The following is a 20439-nucleotide window of genomic DNA, read 5'->3' on the forward strand; positions in this document are numbered from 1 at the left end:
GTTTCTACTCATTTTTTTAAATAAATTTTAATTTATATAAAACTAAAAATCAATCAAATCAAATAAAAAAAGTATAATTAATTATACAGTAATGCATTATCAATAAAATGTACATAGTAAGTGAACAATCGTGTCCACTGTAGATATTTCATTTCCTCGCCATCGAAGTGAAAAGCAGTGTAAAACTCGAGCATTAAACCCATTTTCCCCTCGACGTGTCTATCCACCCTCGCCGGGTAAAATGGCTCGTTTTATGGTCTTGTTGTACAATGTACTATTACACTTCTCATGTTCGTAAACTTCATATTTATGCTGGATCTAGGCGACATATAAAATGACTTATTATGATTATGCTCTAGTGCATAAAGTAAAATCTTCGTCTAATACCAAGGCAATCGTGTCAACAGCCAATCAAAAAGTTTCTATATATTTTTTAAATAAATTTTAATTTATCCATCTTTTATCCATAGCTAAAAATCAAAGCTAAATATCAATCAAATAAATCAGAAATCAATAAAACTAAAAATTTATATAACTATATAGAAATGCATGAACATAAAAGGTACCTGGTAAGTGAACAGTTGCTATTACCTTTTTTTTTATTTGACTGGATGACTATATGAACGTCTCGGGCAAAATGGTTCGTTTTATGCTCTTGTTGTATAACCTACTATTAAGCAGTCAAACCGTTACACGCGAAACAGTAAAAAATATACATCCTCACCATTTAGATGGTTGGCAGTCCTCTACTGTGCGTTTTTCCAAAAATTTCCTGCCTCGCATAGCAAAACTCTGGAATCAACTGTCGCCTGCGGTATTCCCGGACCAATATGACTTTCTTCAAGAAAAGAGCGTACTCCTACCTAAAAGGCCGGCAACGCACTTGTGACTCTTCTGGTGTTGCAGGTGTCTATGGGCGACGGTAATCGCTTACCATCAGGCGATCTGTTTACACTCTATTCCACAAAAAAAAATACAATGAACCCGCAAAAATAATAGTTAAATAATAAAAGCCATGAAAGCCAGCCATATCTTGTATCACTTCTTTGATTTATGTTCAATATATACTCACTGGTTACTGGAGTTTGAATGAAATATTTGCGCCAAGCTTTAACCAGCAGGGCTACTACGAAACTCGTAACTCGAAGTTCGTATCGTACCGTCCCTCTCGCTGTCATATTAAATAGTGTAAGTGTCAGAGGGACCGCATGACACGAACTTCGAGTTCCGTAGTTTTTTTTTTTTATTCGACTGGATGGCAAACGAGCAAGTGGGTTGATGGTAAGAGAGCACCACCGCCCATAAACATCTGCAACACCAGGGGTATTGCAGATGCGTTGCCAACCTAGAAGCCTAAGATGGGATACCTCAAGTGCCAGTAATTTCACCGGCTGTCTTACTCTCCACGCCGAAACACGCTTCACGGCAGGATTACCGAGCAAGATGGTGGTAGCAATCCGGGCGGACCTTGCACAAGGTCCTACCACCTGCAGTTGGGTTTTTATCTTTACTACCTTGTTAATTAGACTGAAAATTGCAGGCCTATGATCATCATCATCATCTTAGCCTATATACATATAGGCTAAGATGATGACATACGTCTCTGCTGGGCACAGGCCTCTTCTCAGAATGAGAGGGCTTGGGAACTTCACACATACCACTGAATTGCTTCACAGCTTTGTGCAGGTCTATTATACTGATAAACATAAGGTAGTTTCTTTTGTGGCGAGTGCTCTTTCTCTGGCGTAGATGGTTCTCAGCTATTGTGGAAGGTCAAGATCACGGCAAGTGAGAAAAGGAGTAACAGTTGTCTATAATACAATGGTTTTTATTAACAATAAATTATTCGCCTTCGACAAAAGTTTCTACGTCAACAGCTGCTTTCCTAGATTTTTTACCGCCCACCGATTTGGCGTTGAAAGCTTGAGCGGTTCGCTTTCTTAAAGCACTAACGTCTTCGTTCTCATCTGTCTGGTCTGCCCACTCCAATACCAACCGCCTTCCGTACAGATGGGTTGAGTGGCATAATGCTTCAAAGGCCGTCTGAAACGAAAAGATGAAATCTATTGGTAAGTAAATTTTTATTACTATTATATTATAAACGTTAAATATTTACTGCACAGTGCTGCACTTGTTGTTATTTACATCCAAAAGACTTTTGGCAAAAGTGGTAAATGGTAAAAATTGCTACGAAAATTAAATTTTAGATTAGTTTACAAGATTATTTGAGCTGTAATTTTCTACTACTCTACTCGTATTACAAATTTAATACAATTTTTCACCACTTTCTATTCTACTGGTATTTTCGAGATATGTGATTTGAAAAATCGGTCGTCTGGATGATTTAATGTTGAATCCGATGGGAACACAAGTAAAATACACATCTGCAGGAATTAAACCTGCATAGCATAGGTACTCGGGTTTTCGTTAATTGCTCTCCTAATTGAGCAAGGAACGTCATTAACTTACTACGCTTTTTATGATTTAGTTGAATTTTACAAGCTTTTATTTAACTTTCACTGTTATTTACTCATTATTTTACCTTAGCATCGGCTTTCGTATGGTAATCAATGAACGCGAAACCTCGATGTTGCTCAGACCCTGGCGACAACTTTTTCGGCAGTCGCAAAGTTTTTATTTCGCCGAAAGCCCTGTAACAACCATAATAATAATTATTGAGTTTTCGTCGAAAATCGATTGTACAGTATAATTTTGATAAGCAGTTTCATTAAAAATTTGTATTGGTATACCGATTTATATCGTTATCATAAACTCATTACCTGAATATTTCCTGTAACTCATTTCTGTTGGCTTGGAATGGAACATTACGCACGAGTATTTTGGTGCCATTCTGTGCGATACTTTTTTTGCTGTCCTTTTGGCTTGTTTTCGCGACATTTCTGAAAAAAAAAAACAAATGTTTATTAATAAAGATGCATGTATGTATGTTTTATTAGGATGGGTGGTTCTATTAGGTACTCACATGTTTCCCCTTTCTGATCTCTTCAATTCTAATGTTTTACCATCTAAAGTAGAACTCTGCAACAACTTTAAACATTCATTAGCTTTTGTTTTCGTGTAATATTGGACGAATCCATATCCCATTGATATAAATTTACCCAGATTTTTGGGATCTTTCTTTTTAGCAATTGTCACATTGTACAATTTGCCGCAACTCGAAAAATGCTGTAATAAAAGTGTTTGTTTTAGTTTTACATGAATGCTATTTTTAATTTATATTTACTGACAAATAAGCAATCATTTATTTTACACACCTCTTTTACCATGTCCTCTGTGGTCTTGAAGTTCAGGTTTTTAACAAATATCACAGTATCATTTTCAGGGTCCTCATTTTCGATTGATTCATCCTTTGGTTCTTCCTCTATTTTGTTGTTTGTTTCATTCTCAATTGTCTTTTTCGTTTTTTGAGAGCTAACATTTTCTTCCGCTTTTGGTTCATCTTCCTTTACAGAAACTGACTGTGAATTTTCCGATTCAGTTTTTTCTACGGTCTTAATGAACACATTTTCTGGAGCCCATTCCAAGTATAAGGGAGCTGTTTTGAATTGTGAGTAAGCCAATTTAGTAAAAGCCTTCTTTGCTTCAAACGGTTCTACAAAGTCGATAAGGGCAGATATTCCGTGTTTTGGCATTAAGAACCTGGCAATATGTCCGAATCTTACGAATAATGCTTTGAGTTCTTCGCTGTCAGTGTTAGCAGGTAAATTTTTGATTAGAATACAAGTTTTTGATCTTTTTTTTGACACCTGAAACATATTGATAGTTAAAGAACATAGGCAATTTTATTTCGTAAATACGAACTACTAATATGTAGCACGCAAAGTAGGTAGGTACTTACTGTATTGAAGGCATCCAAATAAACTCCATTATTTTCCAAAAATGACCTTGTTTCTGCGACTAACTGGGTTTCGCCGAGAGCAAGTTTCACTGCAGCACTCATATCTAGAAGAATAAACACAAAATGATGCATGCATTAAGCGCATGAGGGTGGCGCCTGCTCTGCCGTTTTCATTGTTTAAAATGCGAATAGTAACAATAGCGTCATGCGTCTGGTTTATGCCAAACTAGAGTTTACCTACCCGCGGCTTCGCGCTCCTGAACCATTTGACCCGGTAGGTACCTACTTTGAATTGAAATTCCGGGATTTAACAAAAATCCCGTAGTAATTCCCAAAAGTTACATCGTGGTTCTCATTGACGTTACATTAAAAACAACCATGCAAAGTTTTATGAATGCCTGTTATTTCATGATAATATCCCTATCCCGTGGGAATAGCAGTGGACCCGAGATAAAAAGTAGTCTATGTGTTATTCCAGACGTCCAGCTATGTACATAATTATCGAATTTCATCCAAATCCGTCCAGCTGTATACCGCGAAGCACCATCATACAACCAAACTTTCGCATATTATTAGTAGGATTGGCGTGCTGATCAATTTAATTAAGCGCACACGTCCTTACTTTTATTGTCGTCGCTTAGCAGGTGTTCTTTTGTGGTGCTGTAATTCGAAGCGACGACGTCTGCGATGGCATTCGCTCCAAGGAATAACGAGTTCCAGTTGTGGGAAGATTTCGCTTGCGCTTTTAATTTTTTTGCCTTCTTTTCTTTGAATGTAAGCCCCTCTGAAACAGTAAAAATTCATGTTGATTCTGTCAAATAAACTTTAAATGCACTGCAGAATCATCACAAAAGAGGTCTGTCAAGTTCAAGTCCCATATTGGTGCAGTAATTAACAGAAGAACGTACCATCATCACTGTCGTCAACTTTTTCCGTCTTGGCCGGCAGTAAGTGCAACATTCTTCCGCAGAAAGCAGTGCCGTCGAGTTCAGTATAAGCCTTCACTGCATGTTCGGGCATCATGAACGTTACGGTCGCGAAGCCTTTCGACTGACGGAGAACTTTGTCTATAGGCAGGTTTACTTCAGCCAACGGACCTATAATAATAATAAAAAAAAAAAAACAAAATAAGTTTACAGGGCTTTCAAATTTAACTGTAACCATCTGAGTATACCATTCTTTGATAAACAACATTTCTCAAATAATCACTTAAGAGACAACGCCTCCGAAATATGCTCATAAATAATGATAGACAAATTATTACTTAAAAATATGTATTTCATTTCACAAATAAATCGTCTTTAAAATCAATTCTTTGGAAAACGTCAAATGATAAATCATTTTTTCATAAAATGATCTAACAAGGGCGATGGCGGCGAGCGAATCCGCTCCACCTACATTGAATTCGCTCGCTGCACGATTTGCATGTTTTATATAATAAATTAACCAAAATGAAGAATCAAGTATAAACATTTAACCACGTCAAGCGGACACCGAACCACGCCCTTGGTATGCAAAGTCTTAATTATGCCGAGTTTTTTATTGTAAGCATGTCCTTACCATATTTTTGAAAGAGATTCGTTATTTCCTCTTCCGATACAATGTAAGGCAGATTTCTTACAAATATGCTCCCACTTTCACCAATAGATTCCTCATTGCTATTATCCTGAGAAAAATAAAGGTAGGCCATTAAGTTAAACTTAACAGATACTATTACAGGTATAATACAGGTGGAGAAAGAAACCAATCAGTGGAGAGATTCGATATTTAAGCTGCTCCAAATTTCTGTGCTAGCCTTGTGCTAGCTATTTGATAGCTTGAGATTCAAATTGTTTTCAGTGTGTTTTTATTAATTTTCAATAAGGTAGTTGACATGGTTGACACTATAAAACAACAATTCTAAGACAAGACTAATAAACAAAAACACCTTGTAGAGTGGATTAATGCTAAATTGGATTTTTAGATGCATAGGAACAAATAATTAGTTAGTCAATTGAGTTGGTAAATAAGTGATGTCATAGGTAGGTATTGCCATACAAATTCTAATGGAGGATTCTGGTTCGACATTGACAGCTCATAAAAAAGGACGTCAATTGAATGGTGGTGTACCATATTTAAATGACAATCTTCACCTTGTCAGTCCTTATAAAGTACAAATCAACTGTAAAAATAACTGCCGAATGTACTTGGTGGAGAGAAGGTACAATTTTTTTAATGAAATAAGAACTTTAAATGTATGTAATTTCCAAAAACCAAAAAAACGGTCTATAGGCCTGTGTATGAAAAAGTCAGGACTTACGAGGCTAAACACTAAACAAATAAGTATTGCAATTTTTTAATGATTCTAGTCATATGTTACAAAGTTAATTACCTCTTGGTTTTTTCTTTTAGTATTTTGCTCCTCCTCTTCTGCTGCTTTTTTAGTTTTATCTTCATACTTATTGACATGAACTCTGTGATTGCCTAGGAAAGATTTTTTTTATTGAAACATTGTCCTTCTTCACAGACGAAGTTGCGGGTAACAGCTAGTAATATCCTACCAATATTATAAATGTAAAGGTTTGTGAAGATGTTTGGTGGTTTGGATGTTTGTTAATCAATCACGCCAAAACGCTGAACCAATTTAGATGAAATTCGGTATACAGGTTGTTTGAGTCCCCGGGAAGGATATAGGATAGTTTTTATCCTGGAAATTGCAAAGTTCCCGCGGGATAGCGATAAACGAATATTACGCGACGGAGTCGCGGGCAACAGCTAGTAAAAATATATAAGAGCAGCTAAACATAGTATTTGTATGCAAATTACCATTATTTCTTATTTTAATTTTAATTATTTATTTGTGCTGGAAGGCCTCACTTTTTGCCAAATTTCTTAATTCTATGCCAATGACACTTCATAGATTTTGGTTATGACGATTTTTTATGAAAGTACTGTCAAAAGGTCATAAATCGGGTGAATTCAGAAACTTTATTTTGCATAGCTCCAAGGAAGCTTCTTACCTCCACACGTTCCTGAGACAAAGGGTCTTGACAAACAGACTGATATACACATGGATAAAATAAGTGATTCAGCAAGGGTACATATTATATACCTACATTTTGTTTCATTTTTTACATGATAGAACTTCTATTCATACAAACCCAAAAACAATTTGTCCTTATTTAGAGCCTTTTTCAATTCCTTTTCTTCCCTAAATCCCACATAGCAAAAGCCAGCTAGCTTTTTCCCTTTTCCAAGTGGCAGTCTGATAGAATAGGGCACCAGAGGTTTGAAGAACTCTTTGATATCTTTCTTTTTGCACTTAAAAGGCAAGCCTGTAATCTGGAATAAATAAATAATTGGTAATGATTCCATTAATATTATAGGCCTGCTCAAAGCCCATAAAAATTGGGCAAGTGTGCGATGAGCTACGCACCATGTAGGGTTCTGTTCTAAAATCAGACAAATATTTGAATATTTCATGTCAAGTTCAATATTAAGTTTTGAACAATTATAAACTACTATATACTTGTTAATTAATAAACTAAAGTCTACTAAGCAAGCTGTGACAGTTTTTATTTCACATTTATTATATATGTACATACACATCCCAAATAAATTTAATTAATTTTAATTTTTTTATTATAAATAATAATTTTAAAATTTTCTTTGACATTGTTTGGTTTCTTTTGATTATTTGTGGTTTGATTAATTTGTTATTCTATTTAATTTGACATATTTGTTTTATTTAGTCAGGATTTATCTTTAGTTTATTAGGTAATGTGTATAATATAACATTGTAAATTTTCATACACATTATTTATTTTATATTTTTTAAAGAGCACTTTTAATTTTAATATTTTGCCAACACATCCCTAAGTTGAAAAATAATCTTAGAAAACCTAAAATGTTTTAAACAATTTTATTATTTAAATTTGAGTTTTGTTCCGCATACCTTGATTTTAGAATTTAAATTATAAAATTAGTAATGGCCGCAATAGTCTAAAGCATTGTTGTTTTTGACATTTTCACTCAGGTGTAGGGTACACAGTAATTTTTTAAAAAGTTTTTGTATTACTACTTTGTCTGTATGGTTAATATATTACATTATGTATATATCCATGCAAAATTTCAGCTTTCTAGCAGTATCTAAGCTAAGCCACAGACAGAAAGATGACCATCCATGGTGAAACTATAAGTTTCTTGGGTACCATGAGACTCTAAAAAGAGACAAATAGTAGATGCATACTCACTTTGACATGGAATAATGGTCTATTTCTCACTTTCTTTGGTTTGTCCTCCTCAGTTTTTACAGAAACATCTACTGCAGTAGGTCCTTCTACTTTTTTCATGAGTAATTTCATATACTGAAAATAATAAATATTTTAACATTTCTTGAATTTGCCATAACCTATAAATTACTATGAAAATATATTTATACAGACAATGTTTAGCGCAGCAAAAAATTATTCAGTTTAAAATTTATTTATTTTTTCTCTGTGCAGTAGATAAGGAGTATATTCTTTCCTTGTCTAATCTTGAATTTCAAACTTTGATAACTGTAGGTAAAGCTGATTTATAAAAAAATAATCAAATACTATGTTATAATAATGTGGTATATTATACAGAAAAGCATATGACTGTTGGTTGGTTGGGGATAAGAATGTTTTTGTTTGGAGATTATCATAGTGTGAATAGTTAAAAAAAATTGCATGACAATAAAATGTGTTACCCCACACTTTAGTGTAGGTACTCATTGCTGATAGCCAGTACAATGTGGTAGACACATCAAGGGGATTTTAGTAATAATATTGAATGGTTAAGTTCAGGGAGTTCTAGTAAGTAATTATAATTTAAAAAAAAGTTTACCTCTAAATCACTAATTTGTTTATTAGCCACTTTTTCTTCATCTTTCTGGCCAGGCTTTGCTTCAGGGAGTGCAGGCTCTTCAGACACATTTTTGTCAGTAGTGTTATTTGTTTCCTCTTCCATACCACTGTCATCATCATCACCTTTATTTGCTTTTTCTAGAGCCTCCTTGATCCATGTGTTTTTCTCAGTAACATGAGCCTCCATAAATTCAGTAAATAGGGGATCATTCTTATGCTGAAAATAAACAAAGATTAAACTTTGTACTTTTAGGACTTGTACCACTAAAAACCATATTATTTATTTTTCATATCTGTACCTTTTTCAGCAATTCTAGTATTTTGTCTTTATTCTTTTCCTTTTTTCTTATTTTTTTCCTTTCAATTTTCTCATCAACTGCTTCATTCTTGTGTAGTTTCTTGTATGCAGTGCTGTCTGGAGCATACTTACTCCAAGCCCTGGGTTTCTTCTCGTCGCCCAGGTTAGCGCACACTTCAACCTGTATTTTCATCGAGCGCACGCAGGTACCATCAAAATGCTCTCGTGCCGCAGCAGCCTGCTCCTCTGACCGGTATCCCACAAAACCAAAATTCCTGAATTTCCCATCTTTTGTGTACTTCAATTGTACATCAGTTACTTCGCCTTTTTGGCCGAAAAGCTCTTTTAAAGAGTCAACAGTTACCTGGAAAGTAGAAATCGTACAAATGAAAAAGAAAGGAAATTATGTGTTTTATTAGATTATTTCAATATGAATTATGCTCACCTTGTTCGGTAAATTCTTCACGATTAATCGCGACATCTTTAGACTATACAGTACAGTTTTAATAAACTAAATTAACATTTCATTCAATGAGTGAATTACGCACGTGTGTTGTGTTGTGCTTGAAATGAAATGTCAAACTTGACGGAGGCTGTCAAAATATCAAATAAAGCAGCGTTTTAAATAGTCTCTCAAATAGGTTGAGCACAGTTTGTAGAAAACCTACTGTTGACTTATTTTATTATTATTCAATGTTATATTAACTTTAATTTTCGTTAAATAATCACTATTGAAATTAAACATGACAAGTATTTTTTTCTAACAAAAGTTATGTCTCTTTCATAATTTAAATAAGTACATTGTGAATCCTATTGAAGCAGTAACAAGATTTGAGAACTTAACTTGATTTGACAGTTAGCCGTCAATGCGTGTCACGTTGATCAGCTGTTAATTTGTTGTTATCGTTGCAATTTATTTATTACCTTTTTTTTCCATAAATCTGTGCTAAATTTATATTATTGACCGTCTTAAAATTTAGTGAACGCCTGATAGATAATTTAATTCAAACGGCACCATGTCGACCGCTATGACTTTTGGGCAAAAGCAATTTATACCAACACCGCCCGATAAGGGCAGTTTTCCACTGGATCACGAAGGAGCATGCAAAAAAACTATGGTACAATATATGAAGTGCTTATACACAAACAACAGCAAAAATTCCCTGTGCCGTGATGAAGCTCAAGCGTACCTTGGATGCAGAATGGACCATGGTCTAATGGCTAAGGAAGAATGGTCCAAGTTAGGATTTCAAGACAAAGAAGCTGAACTGGACGAAAAGACGAAATAATCTCGAGCATTTGTGATTAAGTATGGTATATTCTATGTCTTTTATGTAATAAACTAGTTTGTTGTTATTCTTTAAATTATTATTGCGGCTAACAACAATATCTCCTGTAGCATTTCATGTGAAAAAGGTGTCAATGGGACCTATAGCTATATAAGATATAACGGTGCTGCTGTCTAACTGTAGGGCTCGGACAGGACTTTACCTTTTGAACAGATTATGTTTCATGTAGACACTTCAATGATTATTAACTACTATGACCTCTATAATCAGAGCTGCTAACAAGCATGCTTAGGCCCTTTGGCGCCAAAGAACATGGGGCCCTGTTGGAAAGTATTTTCATTGTACTAATTATTATAGTGTACCTAAACAAATATATCTGACTTTTGGGACCTCTGTGAGCCTGAGGGGCAGGGGCTCTGTGTGCCCTTATGAAAAATATTTATAATTAAAAATGAGATGTTGATCCAATGAAAAAATCATATTTTTGGTGCTTTATGGCAAACGAGTGACTTGCGCTTTTATTTTCCCTTGCTTAATGTGAAGCACATAACATATTTTGCTAGAATACTGGAATGGTTGAATAAGACAGTGCTGGCCTGTTCCTTCCTAATAATGCAAACCTCAATGTTTCATTTGTATACTTAATCTTCGATATTTTTGTCAGATCCAACCTTGAGCTATTTGAGGCTGTGAATTTATTACACATGCATATTTTTTTGTCATTTGTTCAGAAAGTTATTTATCCGATAGTTTGTATTAATGACCTGAGCCATCTGTCAGGTTAATGGAAATCAATAAAAACATGATGTGTGATTCCATTTACACTAATCTATCTATTTATATATATTCAAGATTTTTTCAATACATGAGTCATGTTATATGTATGTATATATTGCTACTTTACAACACACATCAAAAGGAAAGGGAAATAGGGTTTTGAAATGAGCTAAGATTGGCATACATAAGTATTCATAAAAAGTTCTTTATTTCCTTATGATAATAGTATATTACTTAATGTAACTTACATAGAGATATAAAATTATTTATTTAATCCATAGGTTATTTAATAGAAGATTATAAAAGTTTGATTTATTTTTATCGCCAATCACCAGTGGCATTTTTAAAGTAAATATCACAGTTATTATTAAATTATTTGTGACCAAAAATAGTAAAAATGCGTTTTCTGTTTTTTGTCCTATGACAACGCTCGCACCTGCTTGAGGAGGTAACGAGAAACAATGCTTCTGACTGTATTTTATAGATTAAAACTGACGTTTATTTTTATTGCAAATTAGGATTGCACAATTTTATTACATTTAAATGCAAACATCATTGTGGGAAAATAGCCTACTTAGTTGCTTAACAATGGCAACAATATATTAAGTTAATATGACACATTACCACAGCAACACACTTATCAAAATATCTGAAGAAAATTTATTCTGTACAAAAACTAACTATAATAAGCACCATAATCATTCCATATAGTTCCTAGATTTCCATTCTCAACTTGGCAACATAACTGATCCATCATTATTTAATTTGTTTTCATATTATAAATGTTATCTTTATCAGATTTTTCACAGTTCTTATAAGGCCATAATGTTCTGCACACACCACTATAATATTGTATTAATTATTATACCATCTATATTAGTGAGTTTTGGTACATAATTAATTCTACAGAATGTATTTTACAAATTACAGAATATGTGTACCTCTTTTAACCAGCATGATATCTAATATAATGTTAACATACAATACACAGTTTAAGAAAGTAAATTAATAATAAGAAATAGACAATAAATACTTCACATGATAACTATGATAAATCTACAAATGCATAGCATCTAATTAAGGCAGTTTTGAAAATATTTTGTTAGGTAGATAATTAGACAGACAGTATTCTAAGGGTTACTTGCACTGTCTAGGGTTAAACAAATAAATTGTTAACCCGGGATAGGGATGACAGTTCCACACGTTTTGACACTAGTTAACTCAGGGTTATATAGTTATATGTATAGTTAACCCAGGTTTGCGCAAGCTCGCCTTAAGGAAAAAACATACTTATTTATAATTTATGTTGATTGTTTTTATATAAAAGTAATATATTTTCACATCGAAGGACAATACAAACTGTACAGAAGCTAAACGAATGGTGTTATATACCTTACATGTCATTACGAAAACGAACACGATCATTATTGAGATCAAAATGTACAAACATTTTAAAGAAATAATAAATTGCATCAATACTAGAATTATCCTAATAGGTTAACAGTTACTCATGTCTTCGTAATACTAAACAGGCAGTGCATAATTTTGTGCAATAATAATTTTTAAACCTAGGTCTCAGTTCGAACATTAGATCGATATGTACTCGCTTCGTCTCGTCTCTACTACTCACTAGTGAAATGGCTTAGCTTAACAAATAAATGAGGAATTGAGGGGGACTCCCGTACTACCAGACCTACTAACAAACAAATATCCTAAATAACTTTTGGACAGCGCGGATTTTTTACTCAAAATAAACTCCAGGTGGTTGAATCTGTTGGTAAGGTTAATTTTCTTTTATAACAGATATTCAAAATATGACAGATTAGGTCAAGGAATTAACTACAATATTTGTTACATAGGCCTAAAAGCGGAACCACAACAGAGAACGCGTTCAGTACCGGTAGCATATGCTATTAGCGTAAGAATATTAACAGTAGAGTTGCGATGAGAGGAGCGAGCGCGTTGAGCGGAGCGGCTTTGGGCGCGGCGCCGGGCCGGGGCGCGGGCGAGCGCAACGTGGAGCCCGGCGCGGGCAGGGCGCGGAAGCGCGCGCGGCTGCCGAGCCGCTCCTCGGAGCACCCCATCCAGAACGACGCCGATGGGTTCTGCCGCTCGTGCTCAACGCGCATGTTCAGGTCGTTGAACTTCCAAAAGCCTTTGCCTTTGAAGAAGTACGTTTTGCCTGTAAAGAAGTAGGGGGTTAAATACTTCGTCTGTGCACCAACGTTGTTAATAATTTAATTTATGCCACTTGAGATCTACTACTACTATTTAGATTACTAATCTGGTGTAGGTATGTAGTAAAAACACAAAAATATCTGTATTTATTTATCCTGTAGTAGAGCGTTTATATTTTTTTCCCATAAGTCTACTACTACTAGATACATATTTCAATTATTTTACACTTTTTTAGTTTTTTTTTGTGCTTTTTTGGAGTAGCTATTACCTTCATATAATTGACTTACCATCTTTCCACTGGAATACGCTGTCAATGTTGTAGCCGACTCCTCTCCACATTGACATGTCGCGGGGATAGTCTGGTTCTACGCGTCCCTCGTTTTCATCGTATCTAGAAAAAATATATTTGGTTAGTATGTTTTTTGCGTTTTTCCTTAATAACAAATGAAAAGAAAAAAAACTTTTTAATGACAAGCTACGTGTAAATAAAAATTACTAAAAATTTAAAAATACTTTAAATCGTCAAAGAAATATACCGTTTTATAGGTACATTCTGCAATCCCCCTGGTGTTGCAGGTGTCTATGGGCGGTGGTGATCTCATACCATCAGGAGACCCACTTGCTCATTTGCCATCCAATCAATTAAAAAAAAAAACAACTTTTAAATCTGCGTTTTTACAGTCCCAATTATTAAACAAAAGCGTGTTACATCATGACTTCATGACAAAATGGCAAGAGAAATAAACAAGATGTAATATGCTAAATGTTCTTTATTATTCCATTAAGATGTAACACGCTTTTATTTATAATAATTGGGATTGTGATAAAAACGCAAAGAATTAATACAATGCACCTATAAAACGGTATATTTCTTATCTGATTTAAATTATTTTTATCTTTTTTTATTTTATTTACAAGTAATAAAAGCTTGTTACCTATGAAAAAGATTTTTTTTATCTTTTAATTTTCTTTTTAATTTTTTAGTATTTTTGATGCAAAATTTACTACGACGTAATCGTACGCTTAGCAGCGTTTTCCAGCATCATCAGACACTAGCTACCATCTAGCACCAAAGTACTCACTCGTCAAGACGAATCCAACGAGCCCAAACTCGATGGAGTTGTGTGTCGCTCTATTACGGAATTCCTATGGTCACCTTCCAGCTCCATCATCAGATCCTGGTTACCACTTAGCGCCAAAGTAGTCGTCAAGACGAATCAAACGAACCCCATCTCGATGGGTATGTGTCGTTTCATTACGTAGTTCTTATAGCCACCTTCCAGCTTCATCATCAGACCAGCTCCATGTCATAATAAAATGGCATTGTCACTCGATTTACACATGCAAGCAAAATTTCAGCTCAATCGGAAACCGGCAAGTGGATGAAATTTAGCTTGCAAGTTTTTGGTAAAAAAATCTGTACTTTTTGTCGACATTACTTGCATTGTCACCTAAACTACATTTGCATACCAAATTTCAAGTCGATGCCATTAACCGTTGAAGGGTTCCGTCCTGCGGAGAAGATCTTGGCTGGACTACCAGGATGTCACTACCAGATTATTGTATTGTCACGCAATTTACATAAGTATTCTAAAGTTCAAGTCAATCTGACTACTTGAAGTTGGTAAAATTTAACTTGCAAGATTTGACTACAGACCTCTACAGACAGACAACGGGACAGGTGAAACTAAATAAAAACTTGTAAAATAAACCATGTAGATAGGTAATAAAAATACTTACTTCCAATACATAGTACCGCTGTAAAAGTAGGTCTTGCCGTTGTGGCCCCACACCATTGCCGCATCGAGCTTTTCTAAACTGGCTGGCAAACCAAGTTCTTCTAAAGGTTTGGGGTATCCTCGAACAAGGTATTGCGTGTCGAAAAGGTATAATTCTTTACCTGTAATTTAAAAAGGACAATAATTTTAACAAAGTTAGAAGTATATAAGTAGGATTATTTTGATAATAAAATAACTAAATACCTAGGCAGGTGGTTGATGTTTGCACACAGTGTTAAATGAAGTCTACCTATTTAGAAATAACGGTTGTTTGAACTAATTAAGTATAGTGAACCTCTCAACCGTAACCCATAAGTAACTAAGTATAGGTACACAAATACCTACGAATAGATAGGTATTTAACTAAGTAGCTATGTGCTTACCGACGAATATCGCTATCTTCTTGTCTGGTCTCTCGTAGACCGCGTCGACGTGTGTCAAGTTACTGGGCAATGCCGACCACATTCTAGAAATCTCAATCGGATATCCTTTGTAACGGCCATGTGCTCCTATCCTCCAATGATACTAAAACAAAGATTATGATTAGGTACTTTGCTACTTAAATCTAAGAATATAATCAAGCTTAGGTAAATTATACCCAAATGAAAAAATGAAATAGACGCACGCAAAGGAGGAATACTTAGAAATAAGTCAACAGTTTATAAAAAAAAATGTTGGTTGCTGTTGCCTCTGTTAGATGTTTAAAGGTTCGTTTTTAGGATTCCGTAGCCAAAATGTCAAAACGAAACCCTTATAGTTTCGCCATGTCTGTCTGTCCGTCCGCGGCTTGTTCAGGGACTACCAATGCTAGAAAGCTGTAATTTTGCACGAATATATACCTATGTAAACTATGCCGACAAAATGGTACAACAAAATTTTGTAAAAAAAATTTTTTTCGCGTACCTCCCATCAGACGTAGTGGGGGTGATTTTTTTTTCTCAACCAAACTTAAGTGTGGGGTATCGTTGGATAGGTCTTTTAAAACCATTAGGGGGTTTCGATTCAGTGATTTGTTTGCAAAATATTCAACTTTAAAGTGCAAATTTTCATTAAAGTCGAGCGTCCCCCCTCGTAAATCTAAACCGGTGGGTGGAAAAAATTGAAAAAATTCAGGATGATAGTAAATATATCAAACTTACAATGAAAACTATAACGGTTAAGTTTTCTTGAGAATTATTAGTAGTTTAAGAGTAAATAGCAGCCTAAGGTATACCTAAACTTGGAATATTCCGTACAAAATACGAAATCCTTAGAAAAATATTACTTAATTTTTTCGTAATGACTACGGAACCCTATTTCGGGCGTGTCCGACACGCTCTTGGCCGGTTTTTTCATTTGCCCTGGAGCTGACGAATAAATATTGTCATATAAAACATGCCAACTTCATCACTACTTACCCTATTCTTAAATATGAACAGCTCCCCTCGTATGAGTGCAACAGCGTCGTAACTGGTGTCACAGGTGTCGGGCTTGTCGGAAGGCGGTGTCGGGCGGGGTGTCGGTCTATCAGGGTAGCGTCTGCTTGGCTTGTCGCGTCCCGGGTCCGTCGGGCTAGGCCTTGGGTAAGATGGGTACTCGGGTCGTTGTGGAGGGTAGGGCGGGCGGTAAGTCGTTGGTCGAGCAGTGGTTTCAGTAGGACGCGGGCGCCACGGCGGTCGATGAGGATACTCCTCGCTTGAGTTATGATGCCTATCAGGATAGTATGGCCGCTCAGGACGGTAGGGCTTTTCAGGATAGTAAACTGGATACTTCGTAGGGTAGTTTGGGTGCGGACTATATCCAGGTACGTGGTTATGACCATTGTGATTGTGATTGTGATTATGGTTGTGGTTGTGTATGTGAGGTCTTCTGGTTGTGGTAGTAGTAGTTGTAGTGGTGGTGGTTGATGGAGGTGTGTTGCGAGGTGGTGGTTGGTAACTCGGTATTTTCCCCCAGATTCTTCTTTCCTTTGGCCCTGTGAAGAAAAGTTACTTATTAACATTTAGATAAATTGATAAAAATGCCTCTATTCTTCACATTTAAAGGAAGATCATTCTGTTTAAGATGGGAGCTTGGTGATGGGATTAATTGAAACTAGTATTTAGGTCAGTGTTAACTCACCATACATTTGTTGTATGCCATTGCGGTCGTCGGCTGGGAGTACGAAGTTGGGTTGGATGCCCTGATACCACGGAAACATAAGGGCCCCCTTCACAGAACTGTGACTGAGACCTAGTGAATGTCCAAATTCGTGTGCCGCCACAGCAAATAGTGAGGTTCCTGAAAATTAGAGTTTTCACGTGTCAATAGCGATATTTAATACCAATATTTTTTGTAACTTTGTATAAAGAAGTTATTGCAGAGAGAAGATGGTGATGAAAACTTATTGAATGCACTGACTATCCGACCGGTAGGTACTTCCATGCCTAGTGCAGTTACAGCGAACCTGGGTAAGCCAAAGGTAGTCTATTTACACACGGGCGAACGAACACAATCCGGAGCGCCGCAACGGCCGTTGTTCGAGTAAATTATCACGTGTGCAGCGCGGCAGGCGGCAATGGCGGCATGGTAATCGCAGCGAGCGCATTATCCGTGCGGCTGCGGTCGCCGTGTCTATTGGTTGCTACTGCCGATGTGTTTGCTTTGCACGAACATGCGTACGATGTGGCATGTGTCGAGTGAATTAAGTCGGTGCTGTTGCCGACGCTGCTAGCCAGATACATAGTTTAATCCTGCTAGACAGTCCCGTAATATTGTTTTCATCGCACTTGCTCATAAGCATGGCAGAGTCGTAACAAGCAGGTTAACTGAAATCGCTAAGAAATCGCCTAAATATTATAAAACCCAAGGACCTTTTAGGACTTTATTTTATTTTTATTTTTTTGTATATTTTTTATTTTGTAGTAGGTACTATCAGGTTCACGTTGCATACTACTTTCTTTGTCATTGAATACTTCAAATGTACAATTTATAAGACAATAAATAATTATAATAATTAACTCACAAATGTGATGAAAAACTTTGTACCTACTCGTATGTGTGTCACACGGGTGGTACTGGAATTACGAACATCGACTCATTAAAGCCGTCAGTCTTCGACTCTAGGCTTTTAATAGACTCGTTCGTAATTTCTTATTTACCGCCTGACACAATGTACCTACTATAAAGCACCTACCTAGTTTATATAGAGGAAATTCACTGCGTGAGATGCATTGATACATTATGCCGCCAAAGGAACAGTGGCCCTTTCATAGTGTTAATAGAGCGAGCGCTCCAAGCGCCGCACCAGGGGGGCACCGAAATGAGTCAAAAGGGAGCGCCAAATCGAGTAAGGGAAAAAAGGGGGCGTCAAATGGTGTGTTCACTTTTCCTAAATACGAGTTCGGATCATCATTAAAGTATTCTAGATGTCGGCGTGTGAGCCGTGGTCCAACGAGGCGCGAGCGCGGACGGAACTACAGAGGTGTGAAGTAGGAAGGCTCAGCCGCCACGCCCCGCCATTTGCATGTCAAACATCGCTGACCGCGACATTCTCATTTCCGAACGTTACCACGCGTTAAATTTTCATGGAACTACTAAGTATTACGACGTAAATTCTAATTACCTGACGCTTTTATGTCTGCCTGCTGTGCCCACTATTTTTGCTTCGGTGATGATTTGCTTTTATTAAGCAAAAACCTTCCCTGCCATAGCGCGCGATGTTACGCTGATTCAAATATTCATACTGGTGATTCAGACGTGAGCAGGACCAACCCCACAACCTCAGTAATTGATAATGGACCGTTTTCAATCATTTTTAAGTAAAACTCCCACACTTTTAATGTGCAGCAAGTGATTATGCATTTTTGTTTTCAACATATAAAAAAGTTAATCTTACTATTATTACTGGTCTCGTCTTTCGAATCACACTGTAACTCACAACATGTTTATACCTAAGTACAATTTAGGACACTATTGTATTGTACGTACCTTCCTCATCGTCGTTCTTGGGCTGCAGTAGCCAAAGCTCATCGTCATCAAAGTGTGCGTCGCCGCCGTTCCCTGAGCCGGGGAAGAACGCGTGCGCAAGGATCGAGCCGCGCCCGTCGAACGGATAAGCATCGTTATGACTTCGCCTGTAATTGATAAATATTAGTTAAACCTGGGTTAGTGTTATTTTTATTTATTTATTCACAGGGTTGACAGGGTTGTCTAAGTGTTTATAATTATAAGTTTTTTGTACTGATTTAAGTATGGTTTGCAATAAAGAATATTTGTATTGTATTGTATTGTTGACAGTTTCATACAATTTGATATTATAAATCCTGCATTGACAGCTAAACATTACACTTTAAGTAGATCAAAGTGTGGGTAAGGCCTAACAGAAGGTAGCCAGCTCATATATAAGCAACAATAGATATTGCCCTTATCGTAGTCTACATTAAGTATGTTGTGTTAAATATCATCGTATCGTAAAGATAATTAGGACCTATATAAATATGTAACTCAGCAGTATGAAATGACAGCAATTAAAAAAAATGGATTTGTCATATGACATAAAAACAATCGCACATTGAGGTACAAGAGGCAGCATCGATTTTATTCTAAGAAACATTGATTTTAATTAATTAAGAATGATCCATTTTAATCCATGCATAAATTGAAAGCCTAAATGAATTATTACTATCACTTTCATCATCAAGGAAATAGAACAGGAATGATCGGTCATTCGCATTTTATTATGCACCCGTCTAATTACGGTGTCACTTTTTTTTTCATGTAAAAGCGACACGGCACTGAGACTGACTGCACATCTAGAAAACCGTCCAAGAGCGTGCCGGACACCCCCAAGATAGGGTTCCGTAGCTATTACGAAAAAATCACGTAATATTTTTCTAAGGATTTCGTATTGTAGGTATACGGAATCTTCTAAGTTTAGGTATATTTTACCTTAGGCTGCTATTTACTCTTAAATACTGATAATTCTTAAGCAGCGTGGGTCCAGCGGTGGTGTAGGGGTTATAGCACGCAGCACGGATTGCTGAGGACCTGGGTTCGATTCCCAGCGCTGGTCTCTTTTTCTGGTTTTTCTGTCTCAGTTTGTATTTTCGATATGGTTTCACGGGATACTCGTAAAAGTAACAAATTTGGAGTTGAAATAAAAAATACAAAAAGACTTAAAAAACCCAATCATAATTCTCAAGCAATCTTAGGCGTTACAATTTTCCTTGTAAATTTGATATAATTATGTACCTACTACCATTCTGAATTTTTTCATGAAAATTTGCACTTTAAAGTTGAATATTTCGCAAACAGATCACTGAACCAAAAATCGTCTTAGCAACCCCCCAATATACCCCACACTATAGTCAAGAAAAAACATCACCCGCAATTTACGCCGATACGAGGTATCCTAATTTTTTTTTATTTTTTT

At 36.0% G+C, this 20439-nt stretch overlaps 3 protein-coding genes across 3 annotated transcripts in view; 1 reads left to right on the top strand and 2 right to left on the bottom strand.

The window, feature by feature from the left end:
- Positions 1 to 1793: 1793 nt before the first annotated feature.
- On the bottom strand, positions 1794 to 9594 carry LOC141437325 (probable RNA-binding protein 19). The gene is made up of 15 exons (XM_074100611.1): positions 9471 to 9594; positions 9027 to 9389; positions 8708 to 8944; positions 8092 to 8205; positions 7000 to 7180; positions 6231 to 6322; positions 5420 to 5525; positions 4768 to 4956; positions 4482 to 4643; positions 3860 to 3963; positions 3276 to 3767; positions 2984 to 3186; positions 2781 to 2900; positions 2543 to 2651; positions 1794 to 2043 (listed from the first exon to the last, which is right to left on the bottom strand). Exons 1-15 carry the CDS (start codon positions 9504 to 9506, stop codon positions 1843 to 1845), a joined length of 2709 nt encoding a protein of 902 aa, XP_073956712.1. The 5' UTR covers positions 9507 to 9594; the 3' UTR covers positions 1794 to 1842.
- Positions 9595 to 9879: 285 nt separating this feature from the next.
- LOC141437333 (cytochrome c oxidase assembly protein COX19) lies at positions 9880 to 10381 on the top strand. The gene has a single exon (XM_074100619.1). The coding sequence runs from the start codon at positions 10042 to 10044 to the stop codon at positions 10312 to 10314; it is 273 nt and encodes a 90-aa protein (XP_073956720.1). The 5' UTR covers positions 9880 to 10041; the 3' UTR covers positions 10315 to 10381.
- Positions 10382 to 11276: 895 nt separating this feature from the next.
- Positions 11277 to 20439, bottom strand: part of Mmp2 (Matrix metalloproteinase 2) — a 164752-nt gene continuing 155589 nt past the window's right edge. The window contains exons 6-12 of the mRNA XM_074100612.1: positions 18996 to 19141; positions 17148 to 17306; positions 16445 to 17001; positions 15431 to 15572; positions 15010 to 15169; positions 13557 to 13660; positions 11277 to 13273 (exon numbers count right to left, since the gene is read on the bottom strand). Coding sequence (XP_073956713.1) covers positions 13005 to 13273; positions 13557 to 13660; positions 15010 to 15169; positions 15431 to 15572; positions 16445 to 17001; positions 17148 to 17306; positions 18996 to 19141 — 1537 coding nt within the window. The 3' untranslated portion in view covers positions 11277 to 13004. The remainder of the gene's footprint in view (positions 13274 to 13556; positions 13661 to 15009; positions 15170 to 15430; positions 15573 to 16444; positions 17002 to 17147; positions 17307 to 18995; positions 19142 to 20439) is intronic.

The sequence above is a fragment of the Choristoneura fumiferana genome, chromosome 17, assembly GCF_025370935.1.
Source record: "Choristoneura fumiferana chromosome 17, NRCan_CFum_1, whole genome shotgun sequence".
Classification (NCBI taxonomy): domain Eukaryota; kingdom Metazoa; phylum Arthropoda; class Insecta; order Lepidoptera; family Tortricidae; genus Choristoneura; species Choristoneura fumiferana.